Genomic DNA, 21235 nt, shown 5'->3' on the forward strand with positions numbered 1-21235 from the left:
GCCTTGCCCAAGACTACAGATACAGTGACCTTGAAGAGGGATTGAATCTGGACCTGTTGGCTTTTGTATGGGTTCTATTTGATTTGACGCTTGCGGGGGGCGGGGGTACTTGGGGTTGAAATATGGAAATATTACTAAGTTAACAGATATCCTGCTGATTCTAGTTCCTGTCTAATTCCTGTCTCTCCTTTCCCCAGCCCTGCCCCCATGCCCACATAACATTAAAATCGTATCAGACAGAACCAATCGAGACAGTGCTACTACACGCAGTAAGGGAGTGTTGTTTCAGTTGTGAGAGTAATTGCTTTCTAAGCAGTGTGGCCTGGATTCTGGCTTCTCTGGTTTATTCCCTTTGCAAAAAGAAACATTTAAATTCCATTTGATCTGAAAACAGTGGCCAGTCGATGGGTTTCATTTGTAGTCACTGTTTTGTGTTACCCTGGTTTGTGTGGTCTTGTGGTACTCTACTTCTTCCTATTGTTGCGTTGACTTTTAGAAGGTTGTGATAGGGCTTGGGCAGTGAATACAGTTAAACTAATGGCCATAAACTTATTCGTAGTTCACACATCTTTTGTGAATCTTTTATTTACATCTAACAATATTTTTATTAATAGGTCTCAGGGCGCGAATAACTTAATTTAATAGTATGTACAGATACTAATAGCTAATAATAATTATTAAGTGCACCGAACTTCAATAAATTAAATAATTTCAAGCATTTTTACATTTGCACAATATTGATAAATACAGGTATTGCTAAGATTAATGTCATAATGTACTCAGCCAAACCAGGTTTTTCTCGTTTTGTATTTTGCTCAGTGAAGTTCTGAGTGTTAAGGAATATATAACTTGGCAAACAAAATAAGGTCATTCATCCATTCTCGACTTAGATAATGTAATCTTACTTACGTGTTTAAATTGAACTTTCTGTTAAAAGTCTTGAAACTAGTAGCTCAACACGCACATCAAATATGAGTGAGCCTGGGGCTATAGCCGAGCGCCCAAGTGTTAATGGCACTTTTTCTTTTTGAACTAATGTTCTGAAGGAAATGAAAACTGATCGAAAACCAGAGCAAGAGTAAATAATTCAGCTATAACCTTTAAGGGTTTGTGAAGTAAGCAATTACTCCAGTGATTTTTTTGGTCTAAATTGCGGAAAACCGTCGGGTGCGTAACGCGACCTGGGAGGTCTTTCGGAGACCGCGCTCGGTTTAATCAGTTCGCTTCACACTGGAGAGCCTATATCAAACAAGGTAAAGGTAAAGTCTGCATGCGAGCCAAGTGGCCCATCAGGCCGGAGCTTATCCCGGTTTCTGTAGCATGAAGCGACTAGGAGTATTTCTACTCCCCCCTGGATGGGATGCTAGTCCATCGCAGGGTTACCCCCAGCATTAAGATCGCCGGTACCCATTTATACACCTGGGTGGAGAGAGGCACTGTGAGAGTAAAGTGTCTTACCTACGAACACAACACAATGTCCCCGGCCAGGGCTCGAACCCGGACCGCTCGATCCGGAGTCTTCTCAAATAAGCTATTGGACGACGCAGATTGCAGACTTTGCGTTCGGTTTCTGTAAGGCCGTCAATGTCTTCTTCTTGAACAGAGCCGCTTCGCCTGAAAGAAATGGCAAACAAATATTATAAAACATATCGATATTAGTTTAAATCTACTAGCGTTTTATATCATGAATGTCGATCGCTGATTGGCTACGATACTCACTATCTATTCTGTTGTAGATATTGAGTAGCCTAGCAGTGTGCGCTTGTTAGCAAAATGACGGCCGATGCTTCGTGTTTTGAACTGCTGGTAGATTTATACTGAAACGATTAGATTATTCGCTCACGATTTCTATGCGTGATCTCGAGCTCTTAATCTGATCGCTTAATAGCATTATTACTCTCTGCGATTGAACAAGAAGCTCAATATGGTTATTGAATATTCTTAGTTTTCCAAGGCAGAAGCTTTGTACGCACCCTTTCCTTGTGAAATTAGTCTGGCCACACAGAGAAACTCAAAGAAGTCCACAGTTCCGGAGTCGTCTATATCAACCTCTAACATTGCTTCCTGCAAGAGAAGTTTTCGGTTAACAAACTTGTTTCAAATGTTGCACGAATTAAATATAAACACTAGCAACTCTAGCTGCGCTCTACGCAAGGACTATCCGACATATTTCATTAAGTTGTTGACCATTGATACTTTGGAGTTTTTCAGCGTTTAACACTATATATGAGATGCAAATGCCCGGAAATGTCGTTTTTATGGTTAGTAAATAATACGTCTGACGAAAACTTCTAAGATCGTTAAGATTTAAAACAACCTTTGTCTAGACTGACAGAAGTTTAATGAAATGCGATTTTTACAAGAATATATGTTTGAGGTGGAGAAATGTAAATATGAACTCTTTTCCATTGGGGTTTATTGTTTGTTTGTTTTACATTTGTTTTTACATGCTTTACTTACAGTGTCGGAAACTCTTCAGGTTGGGGGGAATTGTATTAAGCGAAGGTGTGTTCTAAGCCGATACTTTCTGATCTCTGACTATTTCATACCTTTATTTCCTCTGTGGTCGCCATTCTACCCAGCGTGTCAGGAATTGCCCTTAATAACTGTCACAGGAAAAAAAATGAAAATAAATTTTTTTAAGGAACAATCTCCTACTGGATGAAATGTATTGTGGTGCTAAACTGCAGTATCAAATTCTACTGTGTAAGCATGTACAGCCGTGTAGGTCGCCTTTACCTCTTGCGTGTCCAGATTATAGTCGTCATTTGTGTCAAATCTTCTAAACTGATCAAACATGTCTTGGATCTAATAAGGAATGAAATTATTCATTTCTTTAGGTTGGCCAAATGCCAAAAGTTTAACCTTGATGGGTGAATTGTAGGTCAGGGAGTGTATTTGAGTTCAATAAGAATTGAATCATTGGGCAATGCAATTCAAGAGTTTTCATTGGCCCAGCCATCGTGGTTAATGAGCAATTATGCCCTGCTCTACAAATAGGTTAAGCATTCGCAAAATATTTGGAGGCGTTCTCATTTTTTATTTCACTTTAGTTTGCTATATTTGGGGGTCGTTTTTAATACAACAATTATTCCACTCGCACTTGTTGGATATGAGATGGTAGATAGCCACCTCGGCGCCAGGCGCCTGGTTGGCTATCTACCATCTCATATCCAACGCACGCTCGTGGAATAACTGTTAATTAATAACCTGGAGAATTCAAGTGGCCCTCATCATATCCGACACTATAGCTCCAGTTTCTTATAGCGAGAAGCAACCCACCCCCCCCCCCCCCACCCCTCCATTCATCGTTCAAAAGTCCAACACATCAACCAGTACGCGAATTCGTCACTGACCACCCCTCCGCTAGGCTAGAGAGGATCTCTACATGTAGTACAGGTTTCAAACAAATTCTTGTATAGTATTATTCAAAAGAATTTCTCTCGTTACCTCATTTTCGGACCATTCTGGAAAGTGTTCTTTAGCTTCTTTCAGGAGCGGTTTGCCGACCTTGCTGTCGACTAGACGCGGATGAACGCCAGTAACTAAAATATGTTCAAAAATATTGGTTAGAAAATGATAAGACGACAGCAAACCTCGGTGAAGACGGATCTCAAGAAAGCTTGAGAAATTAATGATAAAAATGATCAGAAATTATAAATTTTCCAGTGTGTGGTTACCGTAATAATTCAATTTAGCTGCCAGAGCGCTAATTTACTTCTAGTAACTCAAGGGGAGGGGCGCTTATTGGAGAGGGGAGCTTATTAAGGAAGGGGCGCTACTTTCTTTTTGAACATATACATCTGAATGTGATCAATTGTTTAAATGAAAAGCATTGTGCCAACAGATACTTTAACTCAAGAAACATAACAATAGGGGCTCTGATAGTCGTAATGCTCATTACTACTTTTAGATGTGAGAGCAAACTTCATAATTCGTTCACCTAATAAGCCTTTTTTATGTCACTGTCTTGGGTGTCATTCACAATAGGAGCGCTGAGGATTGGAAGGTGGTGCTCATACGTGGCGCTTAATTATTGGAAGGGGCGGGCTAAATCGAATCATAACTGAACCGTACTTTCGATTTCAAGGTGATTTTTTTACACTAATAATGAGCCTTGGCTCAAGAAAATCTGATGCCCTGACCTCGCTCTACAAGCAAATAATACATGCCATGGATGGAGTCGAATTTGATTGAATACTGACCAATAAATGAAGTAATAACCTCTTACCTTTGGATGATTTTGATTTGGAAAATTTCCGTGCATTTGCCTTCGCACTCTCGGACCTTCCTTCCCTCCATCCCGTCAGCAAAGGATGGTTGATATCAACCCTGCAATCATCAGATATTAAATAACCACAAAAATAAAGCTTTGAGATATTTTATAAAAATAGTTTTAGTTACCATTAAAGTTTTAGACCCGCGAATTTTCAGTTCTGAATAGACACGTTTGTGCAAGTTGTCCCTTCACCCATAGTTAATAGAGGGAAATAGTTAAAAAGGCCTGTAAACATCCAAAAAATAAACAAACAGACTAAAATTTATGTTGGCAGGTCCCTGACCCTGCACATCTTTTGTTTTATACTCATGGTCATAGAGTGTACATGAATTACAATCGCAATGCTGCTATTGGTTAGTTGATCCTCAATTTTCTTTGCAAATGTGCATTAAGTGTCAAGAGTAAATAAAGCATTGTTGTTCTTGTTCTTGTTGTACGGGCACACATAAACACCTTTTGCATTTTGCCAGGTTTTGTGCAAGGTCAACCACCAAAATAGTCAACAAAAACATACAACAAAGAACTTTGCAGGGTTTCCTAACCATTTCCCTCTATTAATTATGGTCCACCGCTATCATTTTTTGTTTTTGATCAAGGTATAAAAGGGTCACGAGATATTAGGAAACGCGCATGCTCGAGTCAACGTTCGCGTTCATTACGGAATCACAAGAACGTAAAAAAGATTTAATAACTTCTGAATGACTGAGTACAGTTTTCCTTCTTAGTTTGTCTTTTCTCTCGTTGTCTGTTTACTTGCCATGTGGATCTTTTTCTGTAATTAAGGTACCAAAGCTGGTTTTCCTCACCTAAACTCGGTATCCTCAACTTCTTGTAAATATGATTCCAAATCTTGAAATGGTCTGGTGAGTTTTTTGCCAAGTGGATGGCCAGAGAGATCCTGAAAGTAACATGAAAAAAACAAGGAATACTATTAACATTTAGAACAGGTAACATGTAAACGCAGGTTTAAGAAAAACTTCACGACTTATATCTATCGATACAAAAGTTGAAACACCTGAGAAATGTGTGAGACAATTTAAATGATATACAGTGGCCTTCAACTGTTTTTCGAGTGCATGGTTACATTCTTAATGGTACTTGTCTTTCAAGTTGATTTTTGTTTGTTGTTGATAATTTGATAACGAAGACAAAACTTTGATCTCTTCTAGCCAACGAGGATATTGACTTCTCAGTAAGAACAAATCCTGTCAGTATTACAGTTTGTTGGCGACTTTCCCGCGCTTTTAAAGAGTCTTATGTTCTTCAGCACTTGTCACCGGGTTACATATTTTCCAGGTTCTGTGATTACTTTTATATTTATTTAGTGTTGCTAAGGTTTTACTACAGACATGAGGATTTACTGTTCATTTTTACCTCGTTAATTCCAAGATAGTGTGAGGGCAAAGTCGCTCTAAAATCCGTCAAAGTTCCTAGAGAAGATGTATCAAGAAAAATCAAGATCCGCTACTTGCTACAAACGTATTAAAACTCTAATTTCAGAAGAACTGCTTATCAGTTATCTCCGCTACTAAAAATATGAGAAGCTAGTTAAACGAATTCAGGAAAGGAAGTAGCAAGATGAAGTTACCGAGACTGTCAGTTTTGAGGTGACTTACGTTCAATATTTCTAAATTTTTAAGGTCAGTTCACACGAGGAATTGCGCGGCAGGATCAATCGCAGCGACATGTAGCAACAAAGAAATTGCGAACTTTTCACACAAAGGGCCTTGTTACACGAACAAGTCTTAGCGAAAGCCCGTGCTGCACAATCTAGAATTTATGGGGACATGAGGAAACGAATAAATATGTCCCTGCAAAAGGACTCCTTAAGAAAAGCGACCTTTTTAGGTGTTTGAAAGACAGAAAAATCAAAAGAAATTTTAAGGTGCTAGTTGTTGTAGAACACTAGTCCTGTTCACTCACCTTCTTTTGCCGCAACGTACATTTTGTTCAGCATGGATGCGTAAGCTTTTTGATCCTTATTGTAGTCTTTAACTGTCAGATGTTGTCTTTCTAACATAATTCTGCAATATAATTATGAACGGCAACTTTAACAGGTACAATAACGAGTTATCACTGTAATTGCAACGGTTATGAAAGTTGCAGTATAGGATCAAACACAGCTGCATAGCTTTCTTGTGACGCTTACCTGAAGTCTCTGCTGAGTCCACTCATGAATCCTACGTAGTATTTTTGCTGTTTTTGAATCTCTCCTTCCGCTACTACTAGTAACTGAAAGAACAAAAAAGGCTCCGTCATAAGTCGATAATTTTCTTTGCATAGATGAAACAAATGTGGCTCTCAGTTTGTTTGATTTCTACTGAGTTAGTATGTAGATTCTGAACTGCGTTACCTGCCTGCTTGACCGGCCCTACCAATCTTTGGGAATTTATGCCCTTATCATCTGTCTTTCTGGGTTTCTGTTCGTCTGCCTGTCTGTCTGTTTGTCTGTCGGTCGGTGGGCTGACCGGTCTTTCTTTCTGTCGGTCTGTCTGTCGGAATATCACTCGGTATGTTGGTCCTTCCGTCCGAAGCTGGCTCGCCTGTAAACCTGTCAGTCCGCCTTGTAGCCAGCCAGTCCTGGCGTCCATCATACATCTGTCTGTCTATCTTTCTCTATCTATCTGTCCAACTGACTCTCTGTCTGTCTGTCTGTCTGTCTGTCTGGCTGGCTGGCTGGCTGGCTGCCTGTCTGTCGGTCGGTCTATCGCTCGGTATGTCGGTCTTCTGTCCGATCGCTTTCCGAATTGCTTGCTCGCTCGTATGCCTGTCCGCCTTGCAGCTCACCAGTTTCTGTCCAGCTATATGTCTCACTGGCTGTCTACATGTATGTCCATCGCTTCGTCCAATCAAGCGTTCGTTTTTCTGTCCATTCGTCTGTCTCTCTGTCTCTCTGTCTGTCCGTCGGTCTCTCTGTCTGTCTGCCTGACTGTGCGTGTACGTGTGCGTGTCTTTCTCTCTGTCTGACTGTCTGACACATGACTGAATTCTCGGGTTACGTACCCTGTCTTTTAGGAATAATTGCTGTTTTGCTTTCTCCATCTCGCTTGAAGAAACATTGGGCACTGAAATGAAAACAGACGTGAAACGAAATAAAGAATTGACACATATAAACAGGAAAAAATGGAGTAGACGGAAATCTATTGGTTATCTAAAGTTGCTAAATTGATCAACATTAGAGCTGGTCTACAACAACATTGTAAGTGTTATATTCCTTATTGTGTCCATAATTCTTGGTTTTGCCTTATGTGTTTATCATGGGTTACGTAACCTCCTTTGGGTATTATTAGCGGGGCGTCGGTATATATATTGCGTTATCTTCATTTGTATTCATTCGAGTCATACGACCGCCTCTTCGTTCTTGTTTTATACACGGCTCGTGTTGACACACCCCACAAGTGGTTGCTCATTACATGATAAATGTTTTATATTCGGTTGAGCGGGGCAGCGAATTAGAATATAAATCATGATATTTACCTCCAGGTCCATGTGTTCTCACCGTCCCATTCTTCAGGTTTTTCTCTAATTTAAGGTATTTAACTTGATCCATTAATTCCTAGGAGAAAACAGAGGGCCATAAATTGATTTTGTATAAAGTGAAATCAAAGGTTAACAACTTTTCTCTTCGCTTTCTAATCGTTTAAGCCAATCAATAGCAGCTCAGTGCACGTGCAAAATCTCGGCACGTGAAATCTCGACGTCATCGTCCGTCGGCTGACAAACTTGCTCTTGATTGGCTACCGAGCAACGAGAAAGCCAACAAAAAGATGCTAAGCTTGTTTGTTGAAGATTAACCAAAATCTTCCTGTTATGTTGTATAAAATAACGTCTCAGTGTAAAGCAATTTATATAGACACAATGCTTTTTTATTCCATACCATAATTCTTTGATTTAATCTCGATTTTGTATCTTCTAATTGATCTTTGGTCTCTTGAAGTTCCTTTGCAAGTCTCTCCTCGCTAAATACGAAATCAGACAAACACGATATGAGAAATTAAATTAAAAATTTAGTAGCACAGTTACCTTGTTGTAGCACAGTTACCTTGACTGGACGTCTTTTATTAGCTTCGCCTTTTCTCGCTGCCATAAACTGACAGTTCCCTCGCGATGAAGCCTGAAAGGCGTTATGGAAGGTCAGAGAAAACCTACATTAACAAAACAGCCTCATTTTACACATAACCGCACCCAAATTCGCAATTAGCCAATTAGAAGCCGTATCTACTGTCCTGATATCCAGCCATATCAGGTCACTGACCTGATATGGCTACGGTATCATGCTCACTTGGCCGAATTTGGGTTCAGTAAATACCTTATCGTACCTTTTCTGGTACGCTTCAGTGATATATCATGCTCGGTTGGTCTCGCCATGAGTATGTTAGCTTGAATACGTCTCGCCAAAATACGAACCATGTCTCGACCAAACTCGCCTCATATGCCGTCAAAGCGTACCAAAAAGATTCGATTAAGTATGAGAATTGTCTATAAAATTTTTAAGCAAGCAACCGGAACGATGATCCTGCTGGTATAGTACACCTTCAAAAAATCATTCTACGTTGTGTCGGTTTCTGCTTGTGTATTCTTCATAAGAATTGTCCACATGAGCAAAAGCTAGATATTGTGATGAAAGCACAACCGCAACCTGTATTCTTTTAACTTACTGTTGAATTTGTTTTCCTCTATCTTCTAACTGTTCCTCCAACTTTCTACACGTCGCAAGAACTGTATTCTTCTCGGCTACGGCGTATTCATGTCTTGCAAAATAGAGGGAGAAATGTTTTTAACTAAATTGTTGTGTTATTATCCGCGATTACCAAGACCGCATTTTCATTCGAGAAGCTCATGCACAACAGATTCCTGTTGCTTTTCTTTTTCTTCAGAAAATAGCAAAATTTGCGCTTATGAATCAGCTATGAATTGAAACAAACGGAAAATATTTTTTGTTGGGCAGAAACACTACCAGTTGTGGGAGTATTTGTGTTAAGACTTGTATTTCAACGGAAAGTCTCCGCTTTCTTCTGTTCTCACGACAGTGCGAATATTTGTTTCATCACTTCCCAGTGATATTTGACAGTCTATTTCCCTATGAAGGTGGAGCCGAGAGGTAAGGTGAGAGTAAAGTGTCCTTCCCAAAAAAAACACAGGAGTCAACCCGACCAGGGTTGGAGGACTTGAGCCTCTCACGTAGGGGCCAAACCACCGCCCAAATGTTTCATGAAGGCAATATTTGCTTGGTTTATATATTTCTGAACCAAGTTTGGCAGATGAACTTTCTTTGTTCTCCAGTTTATTTTAATTTGGAAGTTGTGACAAAATGCCAGATTATGACGTCATAATTGATGACGTCACCAAAACGTGCTATAATTTTTTGTAAAATCTGATGTAAAGATTATTTCATTGGAAAGGCCTTGACTTGAGGAGTAAAATGCTGAAAACCGTTTTTTGCTATGATGATTATTTTTTGAGATATGGTAAATTAAATATTTTTTTTGTTGTGCCCCCGGAATTTGCTTAACCATACTGTCCTTCTTAATTCAGTCTCTCTGGTTTATTTTTTTCAGTTTTATTCTAGGAAGGCTAATAATCTAGAAAAATAGAAAGTTTGATGTTGTCAAAAATCGTATGGTTTTAGAAATTTGATTTTCGGCTTTGTTAGGATGGTATTAATAGTAAAAAAACGGGTGAGGTCACAGGTTATGACGTAACAAAACTAATTTTAACGCAATAACACTAGAGGGATAATTTTTTATTCCGATTTTCTTCTTTATCTTTGCGTTAGTCATCTGGCACATCACATTGGCAACATAGCTGCATTTGCTGGAACAAAATTACGGCTCTAAATTTGGGAATTTTTCTCAAGGGGGGGACCCCATATTTTGCAGAGTTATTTTTCATATTTAAAAATGCCATATTTCATTTAATTTTTGTGATATGGACAAAATTTTTTCAGGTTTCAACTCCCCTTGATGTGCTCTTTCGAACACATTGTAAAAAAAATGCATATTAAAAACTTCAAAAGTGGCAAAAAACATGACGTCATAACTGTGGCGTCACAACTTTGACATTTACTGACATTTTTGACGTAAATATAATTGGCAATAGGTCTCCTGCTCATCTGCCAAGTTTGGTGTAGACAGAGTCAATACTTTTTAAGTAATGCGAAGTAATGTGAAATACCCAAGAACTGACGAAACATTTGGGGGGTGGTTTGGCTCCTACGTGTCTTGATGCGGAGCTCAAAACACGAAACAATTGACTAATGCGCCTACCAGAGTCTTCTAGAATACTTACGCTACATTCAATCTAGATTTCCCAGAAATTAAAGTTCTTTGTCCACATCACTTACTTTTGTCGTTGATGCATCGACTCAGCTTGTTCACGTTGTAAATCAACTGCAATTGACAGCAATATAAGAGTTAGCTTCTTGACTGACAAAAATTGGGGCTTGTTAGAATACGAGCCGTCCCTCTGTCGCTAAGTCCGTCATGCGTGACGCGAAAGACAATCGGGAGAAAAAATGGCCTCGCGAAGTCCTGGGGGCAAGAAACGCGCTTCTCGCCTCCAGGATTTCGCGCGGCCATTTTTTCTCGCGGTTCATTTATGGTCATGCTCCACGGACTAAGCGAGAGAGGGGTTACTTGTACTCTAGGTGCTTGCAACAAGACTGAGAACCCCTAGCCAAGAGAAATTGATCAAACCACACAGTACACTCACGTTTGAGTTTCATGTTTTCTTTCGTAAGCAATTGTTCAGCTTTAGTTTTTTCCTACAAATGTAAAATATGCAACAGTGAGAGTCTATTATTAACATTTTCAGTTTAAATTATGTTATTTATTATAAATACGACTGGAATAATTACTTCATTGGCTGAGAACAGCCAATTTATCGGTAAATTTTAGTTTCAGCCGTAGTGCAAATTAACGCGCGTACGTTCGTAATTTTCTCAGTCGTAAAACAAATGAATAGTTATACAAAACTTCGAGATATTAAGGATTTACACTACTCGCGAAAAATGACAATTTTTTGAAATGCAGCCGTCGTGGAGGCATGGTTGCCTCATGGTAAGTGCGCTCGTCTCCGAATCGAGCGGTCCGTGTTCAAACCATGGCCGAGGACATTTGTGTTGTGTTCTTGGGTAAAACACTTAACTCTTACAGTGCCTCTCTCCACCCAAGTGTATAAATAAGTACCGGCGAATAAGATCTAAATGCTGGAGGTAACCCTGCGATGGACTAGCATCCCATCCAGGGGGGAGTAGAAATACTCCAAGTCGCTTCATCCTACACAAGCCGCGATAAGCTCCGGCCTGATGACCGCATGCAGACTTACCTAGAGCAATTTTAAGAGAATTTTCAAATATCATTCGTGCTGTAATGAAATCCATAACTATACTCGCATTCATACGATTATCTGTACCGTGATCACATAGACTAAGAGTTTTACCTGGATGTATTGAATGATACTGTTCTTTAAGTTTTCCAGATCTTGAGAAACGTGGTTAATATACTGGATGTAAAACGTATCTGGAGATAAGAGAACACGAAGGGGTTAGACAAACGAATCAGATACGGTATCCAACAGAACAGAAAAATGCTCAAATCAAATTTTGCGTTTTTACCGTATTCTTGAGCATCTTTTAAATTTTCTGTGTCCTGAAACAGGTCAACTTTTTGAGGCTCTTTCTGTAAGATGAAGACAAAGAACATCAAATAAACCGAAATTCTTTTGATCATTAAAGTCTGTGGGAAATCAAATGGCCTAAAAAGTCAGTCACTGGATTTCAGGTTTAAATGTTTTGTGTTCTTGATAATGATAATGATAACGATGACGATAACGATGGCGATAACGATGCCGCTGCTGCTGCTGCTGCTGCTGATGATGATGACACTTCAGTCATTATTTCGAAGCCTCTCTTTTTAAGCGCCGTGTTTGGTGAATTTCGCGGAGGCAACCGGACATCGTGTTGTCTGTCAGGGAGGGGGGGGGGGGATATGTGATCAGTGGACTAGCATCATACCCCATTACATCCAGTTTTCTCGTTACAGCATCGAAACTTGAGAACGCCTAGCATAAATCATTCTTATTAGGGTAACTTACTTAAGGGAAGTCCCAGCTCTTTACTGATTAACATGCAAGCGTTTCTAGCTCACCTCAAGTTGCTGCTGAAGTGTTTTTAGCTTCTCTATTTCCTGCAACAGTGTAGGACGAAATGTTGATTAGTTCTTTTAAGGAAAGCTGTTGCCATTATTTACGGCATTGTTAAAGTAAGATTAATAATGCGTTGGACGTCTCTCTCAACAACTTTGAGAGCTTGTAATTCACGAGATTTACATTTAACCTTTGGAGTGCTCTGCTCACATTCTGCATGGATTTTAAGTTTTATATAAACAAGGAAAATTCTTGGTTTATACCTGTCATAAAACCACTACACTTTTATGTCTTTCACACCGTTACAATGGTCAACAACTCTTGATCAGATCACGTGATATCTTCTCTCAAGGTGCAAAGAGTTTAAAAGGTATAGCTTGCATTGTAGCGAAACGTGCACTAATTTTGACAATTATATTAACTCTGATTATTCTACTTACATTCGCACCCGTGAGGTAACTGAGATCTTGTTCTAACTCACTTATAATAATTGCCTAATTGATTCGTCGTGGCCAATTATGCCTCGCTGACTTCATGGACTCGTCAATTAGTCATTGAGAATTAAGAGCAAAGCATAAGATTCTTACCAAATCGAGTTTCCTTTTCGCTGATTCGCTGGTGGGGTTGTGATTAAACTCGATCACTTTATCGAACAGATCAAACATCTGAAAGAATCAAACCCAAAAGACAGTAATTAAACTACGTTCAAGTTTGTGTAGACAATGGCAGTGTCCAGAGCTCAGAACGAAGCCTTTCCCACGCGATGTGAAATAAGCCTACCTGACTAATCATTTCGCCACAGTGCGAAAGAAAACCAACAAAGGCTTGCATTTTGGTGGATTCCCGATTACTTTTCGTCCAGAAATGTGCAAGAAAGCCAGTTCAAATCAAACTGTTTTATCTGTACTTCTGTTCGTAGACAACAATACCATGGCGACCTCAAAATGTAAATTAAACCACAAACCGTTTTTAATTTGAGGTATTTTGTTCTTTTTTAATTACTTGCAAGAAACCCTGACGAGACTACATAATAGAACAGTATGCAGTCGTTCAGACAATACAAGACTAATACAGTAATCGTAAAGAAAAAAAATCAAGGAGGACTGAAAATTGTTATGGACTTTCGGTAGCCTTTGTCGACCTTTAATTTCCCGGAAATATACTTCGAATTAGTTGGGACTGAGCTAGAGAATTAGTTGAGACAGCTGGAATGTGGCATTGTCGTTACAATCCTTCAATTTCTAAGCCACGCTTCAAATAGTATTGCAGTGCTTGTCCCAGAGTTGATTTATCACCCAGGGTGTTACAGTTAGGAGCTCAAAGCCCGTTGGTTATTAGAGACACGGGGCACATTCTTTCACTTGTTACTAGGTACTCTGGGAGTCAGAGAGTGTCTGTGGTTCGCTTTCTTGTGGTAGCTTATAACTGCTCATTTTTCTTGACAAAGAAAAAATATCCCCGGGCACTTGGAGTTGTACTTAATGGGTTAAAAACCTATAAGTGCATGACTTTTATTGTTGACGCGAGAATATCGTTGTCTGGCGGTCTTTTCCTGTGTTTCTTGTTATGCCTTATTTGTAACTGAAGGCTAATTTGCATTTTCAGCAAACTCTGTATTGCGTTTAAAACATGGTTATATTTGTTCCCTTACAAAGATGCTCAGTACTATCACATTTCATAGACCTTTTGAGATTCTAGACAAACAATTTATCCTAAAGTAGATATATGGTGTATACACTGATGTATAATTAATTTCACCGATGATTTTTCTTCAGTTGCCGGTACAAAACTTTAAAAAGATTTAAAGGTACAAGCTGAAAAAAACAGCCACAATTTATTTTAATGTGTCCAAAGAATTAACAGTGATGCTTTGGTCACAATTTATTTTATTGAGTATCAAACAAAATAGTATAAATATGCAATGTAACGGAGGAGAGGACGGATCTAAGATATCTAATTGGTTGATAATCTTTCAAGTAACCCGTTTAGTTTTATTGCCTGGCAATTAAACCAATAAAAAGAACAAATGCCTACATAGAGAACCCAACTAAAGACTTTAATTAACTAGACTTTACTGGCTTAACAGAAAAATAGTGCATTTTCTGTATTTATTTGTAATATTTCAATGGATTCTGACCACGGAAGAGTAGTCTAAGTTGTAGCTGTCAGGCAAAACTATTGACTTTTATAAAGATCTTTACCTGCGGTCTGGTTGGCTTATTAAATCTTTCGTTGCATGCTTAAACAGCGAAAATAATAGGGTTTGGAGAAAACGTCCCTAACTAATTTCCAGTAGATTTTTCACTTTTTGAGGGGTTAAAAGGAGTTTCGTTCTCTATTTATCCACTAAGTAATCGGTGTAAAATTTTTGTAGTCAGCTGTGTGATGTCTTTACGTGACTTGGTCGAAAAAAGAGCTTCCAACCAAATTTATACGCGAGAGGGCATTTCGGTTTTTTAACTTTATTAGTTACGAGGTACATAGCTGCCTTGAAGCAAGAAAAAAAATTATCCCTCATTATATAGCAATATTGAGAAGCAAACGAGCCTTTGATCACACCTAACGAGGGATTATGTACACTTAGGTACACGAAGCAATAAATGGGACTTGGCCGCACGGATCCGTACGTGACAGGAATGTCTAATAAACGCACATAATTTTCTCAGTCTCTTATGAGTGTGACAACGAACAAACAGTACATAAGTGTTTTAAAAACACTATGACGCTGTATATATCTGCCAGGGAAAGTCAATGCAATATAATAAAACTGTGTAAAAACGCTTAATTAAACGGCCAAATTTTTAGATCATCAGTTTCTCTCTAAAGTGACAAAACGAATCACAATTTAATTCTAAACTTATGGTAATATCTAAACAAACATAATTTAAGTTTTAACATATGCCAGTTGTTAATTCGAACATGTCTTCAGTTGTGAAGTTGAACAACTAAATATTACTTGCAAAGCAAGGCACAAATTTCTTTATTTAGTCGAAATAGGAAATAAAATTAATTACGTTCAGTTTGTTTGCCATACGAAGGTTCGCCCTGAAATATATTCTGTGTGAAAGTTCAATGTCACTTCCTCGATGCAAAGATGCAATAAAAATATTCTCGATCGATGATGTCAAAAATCTTTAGAAATTATAAGAAAGATGACCATCTCTTTAAAGTGTTCCTTTTGCCAATTTGCCCCCAAGCACGATTTGGTAAAATCGTTATGGTCAAATGATCTTGGTTACTAGGCAATAAATGAACATTACTAGTGAAATTGCACCCATTAAAATAATATTCCGTGTGCTCAAAAAACAGCTGTCAAAATTTATGTATGCCCAGTGAATAAAACGCAAAGATAAGAAAGATTCTTGATAATTTACTTCGCTTTCGAACGTTAATTGTAGAATCAGTAATGGTTTTTGCGACCTCAATAAATGCTTTGTTCTTCGGCCTTAGTTGTGTATGTTTCGGAGCAAAGTCTGCGGTAATATCATGCCTAATTTTGGTTTTGGTAAAGATATTATTTTAAGTATTGATCAATTGCCATGATGCTCTCGTATACATTCGAGTCTGAAGTTAGGTTTCAAAAACTTGCGTTCGATAATCCAACTTCCTCAATAGTTTGGCTAATTATCTTTAGTTTACTAGAATCAAAGATGTCTCACATAATCATATGAGCTTCGTTTGTTTTGGCTGATCTCAGGAAAAGCTCTCTAATAGAAGATAACGAGAGAGTAAACTTTCCGCTTACGGCTGAATAGTTTCATCGACGAATTGAATTATTCAGAGCATTAAAGCAATTTGCCGAATAATACAGGCGAGGATAGTTTCATGTGAAACGCGAAACAGTGCAGTCGAACTAAAAGAGGTTCATAGAGATTACCTTCGCAACTCGTATTTTCATTTCTTTGGTCCTCTTCTTCATTTCAACGGATGAGCCATCCTCCTGTGAGATATCATCATAAACTGGCATTATGTTTTGCGGTTTATTCGACGAAAAAGAACATTCGATGAAGAGACACCGTTGTCCGCGTAACTGAGTGGATTCAACAATTGGTTGAATTGTTTACGAAGCGAGTGTTGATAACTCGGTCCAATATTATCTCACCTTCCCAGTGTTTCCACTGCGCATAGTTGTTGTCATTATAAGTGTGCGTCTGCAGGTTTACATATGTGTCATCCTTGCGGCCTTAAAACCGAAAGGTCCCAAACTGTCTCGTGTGGTGAACTGTAAACTAATCCCTTCACGCTTTCGCTGCGAAGGACAATGTTGCCATGGATGAATTACTTCATTTCAGCGAACAGAAGCCGAGTAAACTACGACCGAAATTTGGATTTCTGATTAGAAATTTTCCCTCTTCCTATGTAAACACAAAGCAATTTCCTCTTAGCTACCGCATCTGCTTATTAACTCGGTTGAATATTAAAAAGGCTCGGGGGAATAGGTCAATATTCGCCTGCCCAAAGCACTTCTGTGGGACGTCAAAACATGTTTAAAATTCATTTACTTCGCTTTCGCACTAAAAATCTTTTGTATAACAAACAAAGCACTTCAAAGCTAACTAATGAGTTTTTATTACCTAAATGAATTGTGGTCAAGCTTTTCGCTGTTTTATCGACCATGAAAATTAGAAATACACAATGACGATGAAAATTAAATACATTTTATCTCAACTTCGCATTTGACATTATAAAGTCGTTCCAGTGATACGGATCAATCCGCAAAAGTCATTATTTAGAAAACAAAGGGCGCAATTGTTTTCAGTCTAAACGTAACCATCAGCAAGACTGCTCGATTCAATGTTGAACATAATATCTGCAATAAACCTATTCGACAAATCTTCAGAAGTTTACGGTGAGCAAAAAGGAGACTAAGCGAGTTGAGAGAACCATTTCTGAGGAAGTCTTTCGAGCCACCTGCTATAGAAATTACACATGCGCCTTCGTATTAAAGATTGCTTTCTTTATCTTTACCTCCTTTGAAAGACCGACAAGGCTGGCCTCGACCGGCCGGTCTAATATAATTCGCATTAAGCTCATATCGGTCTATATCCGTTTATATCCTGTCTTCAAGAAATTTAACGCGGAATCTTGTAAAACCTAGATTGCTAAAAATGTTTCAAAACGATAATTAATTAAATTGGTTTTATTTATTTCTTTTCCAATTCCCCCTTCCACAATTCCATAATTGTGTGTTGCTAGGCGACAAGGTGGGGTCACAAGTTTCGGAGTTCGACAATTTTCTGCTTAGACAAATTAAAAAGAATATTGGTTACTCGACGTGCACGGATAGGAACTCAAGTGTCAAGGTTTCAGGCCGTCGCCAAGAGATTCTTCACCAAAGATAGCCCCCGAAAACCGCAATTTCTACTCTGAATTTCAAGAAAATCTTACACAATTTTTACACAGATACGGCAGTTTCTTTAATTTTGTGATTCTGAAAGTCAGGCGGCAAAGAATTGAAGTGTACTGAGATTTTTGGAGAGACCTGAGAGCCCCCCGAAGGGTAGGCTCGATTTCCAACCGATTTGGGAGTCCGGTTGTTTATCAATTCGAGCAGGCTTGGCTGTGATTGGCCCAAAAATACGATGGATTGACCAGTGATCCACCTGTGGTGTGGGGCAAGGAACGCGGGCTCACAAAACGGCTGGAAGTCGAGCCTACCCGAGGAGGGGGGGGGGGGGGGAGGTAATATGTTCCCTTGATCCCTTGAAAATGTCACCCTTTCTTTCTTGTCCCCTGTTAATAAATTCCATTGCTCCCCAAATGCCTTGTCAAAGTTCCTTGGCTTTAATAGCAGTTATGTCCGGTGTTCCCTCACATTACTCAAATTTATCTCAAAAAAATCCCTTGTTCCCTTCAAATAAATGATCATGTTCCCTCGTTCCCCAAAACCCCACCCCTGTAGGTCACAAATGAGGTAATGCCAGTGAGCTGGACTCCGGAACGAGCGATCCGGTCTCGAATACTGACCTTTTAGTCGTTGTTGTTGTTGTAATCTCGGACAAGGCACTTTACTCCCACAATGCTTCTTTCCATCCAGGTCAAGAGAAAATGACATGGTTTCTTGATCCAGGGGTATAAATGCTTGGGGATAACTTTTTATTTTGCCTGTAAAACTAGTATTACATTTTTTATTCCTACAGTGAGTTTAAACTTTTGATCTTCGTAGGAAAGCTATAGCCAAAGATCTAGTTCAGTTTTACCTCGCAGTATTCTTATATATACTAAATTTTTTCACACGTAAACTTCCCCCCAAATATAAGCTAACTAGTTTTGAAACGCAAAATTTCCGGGCCCAACGGAAAGCACCGCGAAAATAATAAAGGTAAGCTCAGAATTACTTGCGGAATTTCGCGGTAAAAGATATCAATGATTAACTGCCATTGGTTTTGTTTTGTTCTTTTTCCGAGAGCAAAATAACACTTAATAGCAAAATGGAATAATTCAAATTCCAGAAGAGGAGCCTGGGAATATATATTTTAATAGTTCACTTAATCCTTAAATTTGAAACACAGCAGGGTTGTGCGTCAGAGGAGCCGGACGGATACGGCTGTTGGCCGAATGCACGAAAACAAAACGATGATAAACCTTGTCGATAACAAGAGTTATCGGAGGCTAGCTGTTAGGTAATTTAATTGCTCTAGAACTGAACGTGAGTTTTTGTCAAAAGCACCGCAATTGTATTAAAAATATTCATTTTCCCAAACAAAATAAAGTCGACTTGGACAAAGGGTTAAAATAAACCATCTTCGTGCTGAGATAAGAAAAGAACTTGTTATATAATTTTTTTTTGTAACTCCAATTTTAAGCACGTGTTAGCTGTACCTGGGCATAATAATTCTTTCGATTGTCGACTCTGGTGCTAAAATTTTAACTTTCCAAATAAATTGGGTTTTCAAAACACTTTCAATTGTTATCGATAGTCACAAATGGCACTTTTGTATCCGGACAATCTGTCAAATAAATACTTTTTGGTAGGAAGTAAATTTTGTCTGACGACTGAACAGCGATCGTTGTCTTGAAATTATATCATTATCACGGTTATAGGCTCACAGTTATCAATCCATGCTGAAAAAAAAGCGATAATTGAAAGTTGTTCCATTTTTCTCATTGCAGGTGTAAATAGGCTGTTTACTGCAAGTGAAAACCGAAAACACCAAATCTTTTCTAACCTAAGTATCTGATTGAAAAAAAATATTGATACTTTTTGTTTTGGAATTCGCTCCTTTTCGTTGAATTTTTAGTCCCGATTTTATCAGTGTTTTGATGCGATTGTAGAAAATCACTCGCTACTTTCATTTGTTGGTACTGCAGGTGATTGACAAGGCGCCAAATTTCCTTTCAGCAAGTTCCGATAAAAATCTCTCGCAGAGAAAAATATTGTATCATGTGCCATGAATAAGGCAAATATTCAAAATTCGCCTTGACTTTAACAGAAATGTGAGCCGAACATGGACAAAAGATGTTTAGTTTTGTTAACGGCTGCCGACCTTGAAAACGTCAAATTGGATTTGGTTAAAGATTTAAAATTATTACTCCTATTCCCACTGCACTTAAAACCAAATTGTTTAGTTTGCTTTAGGGAAAAATGCGGGTGAAAATCAATGTTAATGACTTTAAAAATTGTTTTAGCCGGACTAGATAAAGTCACTTGCGATATTTAAGTTTACCCTCGCGGCTAAAAAAATATATACAATTAAACTAACGTGTTTATAAATAGGGTTATAGACTTTGAAAACTCGTCGGCCATAATTCAGCCCAACTTTATCTGATTCACAATGAATGAAAAAAATCACGCTGTGAACATCCATAAATTCATCTCAAACAGGGTCATATTCAATGGTTTTAGCTCAGTTTACGTTTACATTTAGGAAGACAGTTTTCTGTATTCAATACACTGAACAGCCGCTTTGTATTCGAAACCCAAGAGAACAACTATTTGTTGCGCAAATGTTTACACCTGTCGGGCTGCCGACGGCAGATTTGCATTGTTTGAGCATTTAGAAAGAAAACAAGGCATTAAAAAGCCCTGTTATCAATCGATAAACCGATTTACGAAGCTTCTTCGTGAAAAGAAAGAAAAGACACACCTTTTTCTCAGGCACATCTAACGCATTTACATTCCTTTCATGAAATATATCAATTATCCTTGTAAATTAACTTGTCTCACTACTGGAAAATAATGTTTCGAGAAATACACTCTGTAACTTAGGAAATTCGGATTTTCTTTGATTGGTTTAAGCCCCCTCAAATTCGAGATTAAAACCGTTAATCGGCATTTGCAAGTTTGTCATTTATGCTTAAGTTTCGAAGTTCACATAAGGAGACTTTCCATTCCACGAAGTTTACGTGCGTTAAGTTAGTTTTCCAGTAAATTTCACGGTTAGTTTACGCTCGGTTTGGTAAACACAAGAAAACTGCAGCTATTTAGTCTTAACCTCGCGTAGACTAAACTTGGAATTCAAAATGAACTCGGGAACCAGCAGTGAGATTCATATAGTGATCTGCCTTGTGAATTCGCTTCAACTTCCCGCAGTGAGCCCAAAATCCCATTTGCACTTCATAATGGACAAATCTTCACAAAATGCCATATTGCTCCATTGATACCACGACAAAACACAGCTAAACACCGTTTGGCAAGTAATTCTCGGGTTTGTGGGACGTCATTAGCATTTATGCAACCTCGGTGTACAAAATGTGAATAAACGAAATTTATATTCTTATCTTTACTGTTTATGGGGAGTCTGCCATGTTGTTTAGCAAGCCAGTCAATTCCAACACGATATTTTCTTCATTTCTGCTTCATTTACGTGT

General features: G+C 38.6%; 1 protein-coding gene across 2 annotated transcripts; it reads right to left on the reverse strand.

Moving 5' to 3' along the window:
- Positions 1-549: 549 nt before the first annotated feature.
- On the reverse strand, positions 550-16902 carry LOC110042075 (uncharacterized). 2 transcript variants are annotated; one of them, XM_089293829.1, is made up of 23 exons: positions 16527-16902; positions 16302-16364; positions 13012-13089; positions 12427-12465; positions 11895-11958; positions 11720-11799; positions 10991-11042; positions 10623-10668; positions 8938-9030; positions 8322-8393; positions 8157-8238; positions 7757-7835; positions 7283-7344; positions 6429-6511; positions 6203-6303; positions 5654-5709; positions 5086-5177; positions 4232-4332; positions 3451-3545; positions 2740-2808; positions 2550-2606; positions 1974-2064; positions 550-1614 (listed from the first exon to the last, which is right to left on the reverse strand). In XM_089293829.1, exons 1-23 carry the CDS (start codon positions 16560-16562, stop codon positions 1532-1534), a joined length of 1674 nt encoding a protein of 557 aa, XP_089149955.1. In that variant the 5' UTR covers positions 16563-16902; the 3' UTR covers positions 550-1531. The 2 variants fall into 2 exon arrangements, with proteins under 2 accessions (XP_089149955.1, XP_089149956.1); XM_089293830.1 differs by lacking the exons at positions 16302-16364; positions 16527-16902 and adding an exon at positions 13205-13380.
- Between the last annotated feature and the right edge of the window lie 4333 nt (positions 16903-21235).

The sequence above is a fragment of the Orbicella faveolata genome, unplaced genomic scaffold (assembly GCF_042242905.1).
Source record: "Orbicella faveolata isolate gen_17 unplaced genomic scaffold, um_ofav_v1 contig_25, whole genome shotgun sequence".
Lineage (NCBI taxonomy): Eukaryota > Metazoa > Cnidaria > Anthozoa > Scleractinia > Merulinidae > Orbicella > Orbicella faveolata.